At 38.9% G+C, this 4112-nt stretch overlaps 1 protein-coding gene across 1 annotated transcript; it reads left to right on the forward strand.

Annotated features, from left to right (window-relative positions):
• Positions 1-502: 502 nt before the first annotated feature.
• LOC115622291 (alpha-1,3-mannosyl-glycoprotein 4-beta-N-acetylglucosaminyltransferase A) lies at positions 503-2077 on the forward strand. Its single transcript, XM_030516194.1, has one exon. It carries the CDS (start codon positions 503-505, stop codon positions 2075-2077), a length of 1575 nt encoding a protein of 524 aa, XP_030372054.1.
• Positions 2078-4112: the final 2035 nt, after the last annotated feature.

Here is a 4112-nt window from a genome sequence, read left to right on the forward strand (position 1 = left end):
GGTTTTCTACCGTTTGTGTTTTCGAAACGTTTTCTGACGGATTTTTGTAATAGTAACTGTTTTCTAGTAGTAACTGTCTCCGTTGGTTCTTCCTCCTCTTCCCATATACTCTCTCCAGCATTAAGTGGGGCTGCAATTGGATATTTATCTATTACATTTCAGTCTATATACCTAGTTTTTAAAAAGTGCATGCTTCGTTTTATGTGCAATCAATTTTGTTTAGCCTATGACAGCCGTACACAGTAATCATATTATGAAGCATCTAACAAGCTGGTTTTAAAACACAACTCAATTATACAAATGCGAAGAAACTGACGTGACTTGTTTGACTTTTATGTCAGCGTGCAATGAGTTATTTGGAAATTATGCATACACTGAGAGATAAAGCAAAGCATGAGCGACAGACAGCAGAAAAGATTTATTCAACAGCACTCTCTGCCTCTATTATCAGATTTGCCCAAAAAACTATTCGATATTTCCCTTAACTGATTGATTGGACAGGATGAGAACTTGTAGTCGGAAGCTTAAACTCTGTATACCTGTCTTTTTTACCGTTACACTTACGATATTCATATTGCGGCTCTCTAACGATCTGAATTGGTTCAAATCAAAGCTTCCAACGCAAGAAGCGAAGGCCGAAGAGAACGTGAGCAGGCAGAATTACCAGACCCCGCAATTCCAGAGTCCATTGGCAAAACCGATGCCCTATTTTCGGCCACAGTCCACTTTTAGCCGGAGAGCTAGCTGGAAGCAAATATTGACATATCCAGGGGCTGTGCTGCCGCCCTCCTATCGATATAGTCGAGGTCGCACCAATGTCACGTGGGTGTTGGGTGTGCCAACAGTAGTGCGTCAGAAGAAGAGCTACCTCTTGGAAATGCTGAAAGAGCTCATTGGAGGCATGAATGCGAGGTATCAAGAGAGCTGCCTCATCGTTGTGTATGTGGGTGAGACAATAGATTCACGTATTAGGAGTATAGTGAAAGAATTGGCTGACAACTTTGGTGATGAAATGAGGCAGGGCCTCCTTGAGGTTATAGCACGACCCCCGGATTACTATTCCGACTTCGAGAGCGATTCCCAAACACTTAACGAAAACGAAAAGTATTTAAGATGGCGTACCAAGCAAAATCTGGACTATATGTTCCTGATGTCGTACGCCATGTCGCGTGGCTCCTACTACCTGCAATTGGAAGATGATGTGAGAGTGAGGGACGGCTATTTGGACTACATTGGGAAATTTACATTGCTGCATACAAATTTTCGATTGAGTCATCATCGCAGTTGGATTGTGCTTAGCTTCTGTGAGCTGGGCTTCATTGGCAAGCTCATCACAATGTCGGAGCTGAAGGCATTTTTAAAGCATGTCCAACTATTCTACAATCACCAGCCCATCGATTGGCTGCTCTATTCATACGTACAACTCAGGGTCTGTCCTTGGGATAGCTTTCAAACGCCAGGGTGTAAGAAAGATTTTGACTCATACTACATAAGAGCGGACCAGTCGCAATTTCAGCACCTGGGTGTAGAGTCCTCGCTGGAAAAAAAAGATCAAATGCTGAAAGACTCTAAATATAATCAACAAAGTGGACGACTGCGTATAAAGCATTTGGAACAGCCATGGAATTTAATAAGCTCGCACCAATATTCCCTCAGATACGATCGACTGAAATGGAAAGTGGGCGAGACCTTTATTTGGGGTTATCTGCCTCAGGCGTCTAGGCTCATTGATTTCGCGGCGAGCCACCAGTACGATGCAAAAGAGGTACGAATACGTAGCCAAGGGGTTGAGGGGTTTGACGACATCACCGTCGAGCTTTATGACCGTATACCCACTCTCGAAAGAAACAGCAGTACGACAAACGATTGTGGCTTTCTTATGGCGATAACCTACCTAGGCGGTCTGACAAGATCCTATCGTCGGATCTTTTTTTATATGCGAGAGCAAGTGGATATGTATGGCAATTGGACGGTTCTCAGGCTGTTTAGACGCTTCTTCTGGAGCAACGGAAGTTGTAACAAGTTGGCCCCCTGGACACTGGTGTTATTGCTTCATAGCGTTAACTGGACTAACTGAATGGAGTATAGAGTAAGAAATCGATTTACTCTCAATGAATATGAATATTCAACATTTAATAAAAATTGTGAATACATTTTTCAAATTGAACATTTTCGTATCTTCGATGTTTTGGATTATTTTTTTTTTGATTTACATATGTTGAAAAAGGAGAGTATAAGTCTTCATTAAAATGGTTATATTTGCTTGAGATTTGATGTCAAAAATTATTATTATGCTTTCTGTTCTTTTTAATGAATTTAAGTATTTAATTTAAAGTGTTGTTATAATATTTTTGTTTACCAAAATGGTATTATGTTTTTCCCCATTGGTTCAGTATAAGTTTTCTTCATATTAGTTCATTATAATTCCAATCGGTTTTTAAAAAATTATCGGTAAAAAAGTTTAAGGATTCTCTGAAAAATCATGGGATTTGTTTCACCTTTTATTTATTTATTATAGTTTCTGTCCTCTAAATCACAATTCTCAATAAGCCTTTTAAGCCAATTTTCCATCCCTAGCACAAACCTCTGTTCAATGCGCATAATTTAAAATTTTTTTATCTGCGCTATTCAAACTGCAAAGTAGAATGCGCAGGCGTTGTTGTCTGCAAAAAAAGTACAACTTTCCCAGCGATGTGCGCACAGGATAAAAGATTCAATTACAAGATGCTTAAGCCCAGCTGTTGACTCTTGCGTTTTTATAGACACTTATGCAAAACGCGCAACGCGCCCAAGGGGGCCTGCATGTAAATAGAAACTACTACAACAACAATGATAATAATGAAAAAGTTACGCAAACCCATCAAAATGATGGATGACACTTTGATGGAAGTCAAATGCCATTGCACTTCAGTTTTTCTGTATTTCATGCAACCGCAAAAAATCGTAAGACAAAACAGGCAGGCCACAGCTGCCAGGAAGACGTCTCCTCGTGTCAAAAATTGCGACAGCGCGCAAAAATAAAAAATAAATTAAAAATCAACAAACAGTGTCTTTAAGCAATGCGCAAAAAAAAGAAAATGAGCAATGGAACCATCGAAGTTGACATGTCAATGATTTTGAAATGCATGCAAATGGCGTGCGAAGTTGGCCCAATTGTCTAAAAATTTTTGCAAGACTGCCGCGTCGGCGCACCGCCTGGGGTTCAAATGTCACACGATCGATCGGCTCGAAGCGGCGCGGCTTTTGCCAATTTGAAATAGATCTGCACAGTCAATGCTCTTGGGGTGGATAGGTTTGAGAATGTTGTCTTGGACTTTTTCGCCACGGTTGCAATTCCTTTGTTCCGCATTAAAATCGAATACTGTGTGTGTTCATTTGCATTTGCATATGCATTGATCGTCAATGCGCAACACAACACAACACAACAGCACAGCACAGTCGATTGGCTTTCAATGGCAATTGATTTGCAAATATTGCTTCTTGGTAAGTGATACTTTCTGATGCTTTTTGAATGGGATATTCTATTAGATATATACATTGCAAATCATTGTGCCGCGATCGACAGTCAAGATCTTTGGGGATACATTTACTAATGTTCTAGTTACCAATTGATGCTCATTTACTATCAATGGAGAATGATTTTATTCTTAGTTTCCTTAACGGCCCCTTCACTATATCTGATTACAATGAAGATTAAATATGTTTCAAGCAAATAAAATCATAACATTTACATACAGAGAAACGATGCTAAACCACTTTTCTTGACCATTTTAAAAGAGTCTTTAAAGGTATTCGAAATGATTCCCTTAAGCGTTCTTATATCTACAGTAAACATTTCTTCAGTAAAATACTTATCTAACTTATATTCAAAAGCTATAATTTTAAATTGCGCTGATATGTATAGCGTTGGTTTGAAAAGCATTTGAGTTAGGTTTAAAAAACATTTTAGGCAGTTCTCTGTGCAAGTTAGGAGTAATTGGGTTCATTAGCAGCTAAATTAAATAAAATATTATGAAAAATCAGCCAATCTTTAAGGAAGGTGGAAGAAAACGAAGGACTAGATCAATCCTCAATTGCAGAAACTTAAAACATTCGTGTTCATTATTATATGT

This window comes from Scaptodrosophila lebanonensis, unplaced genomic scaffold, assembly GCF_003285725.1.
Source record: "Scaptodrosophila lebanonensis strain 11010-0011.00,11010-0021.00 unplaced genomic scaffold, SlebRS2 tig00000043-arrow-pilon, whole genome shotgun sequence".
NCBI lineage: Eukaryota > Metazoa > Arthropoda > Insecta > Diptera > Drosophilidae > Scaptodrosophila > Scaptodrosophila lebanonensis.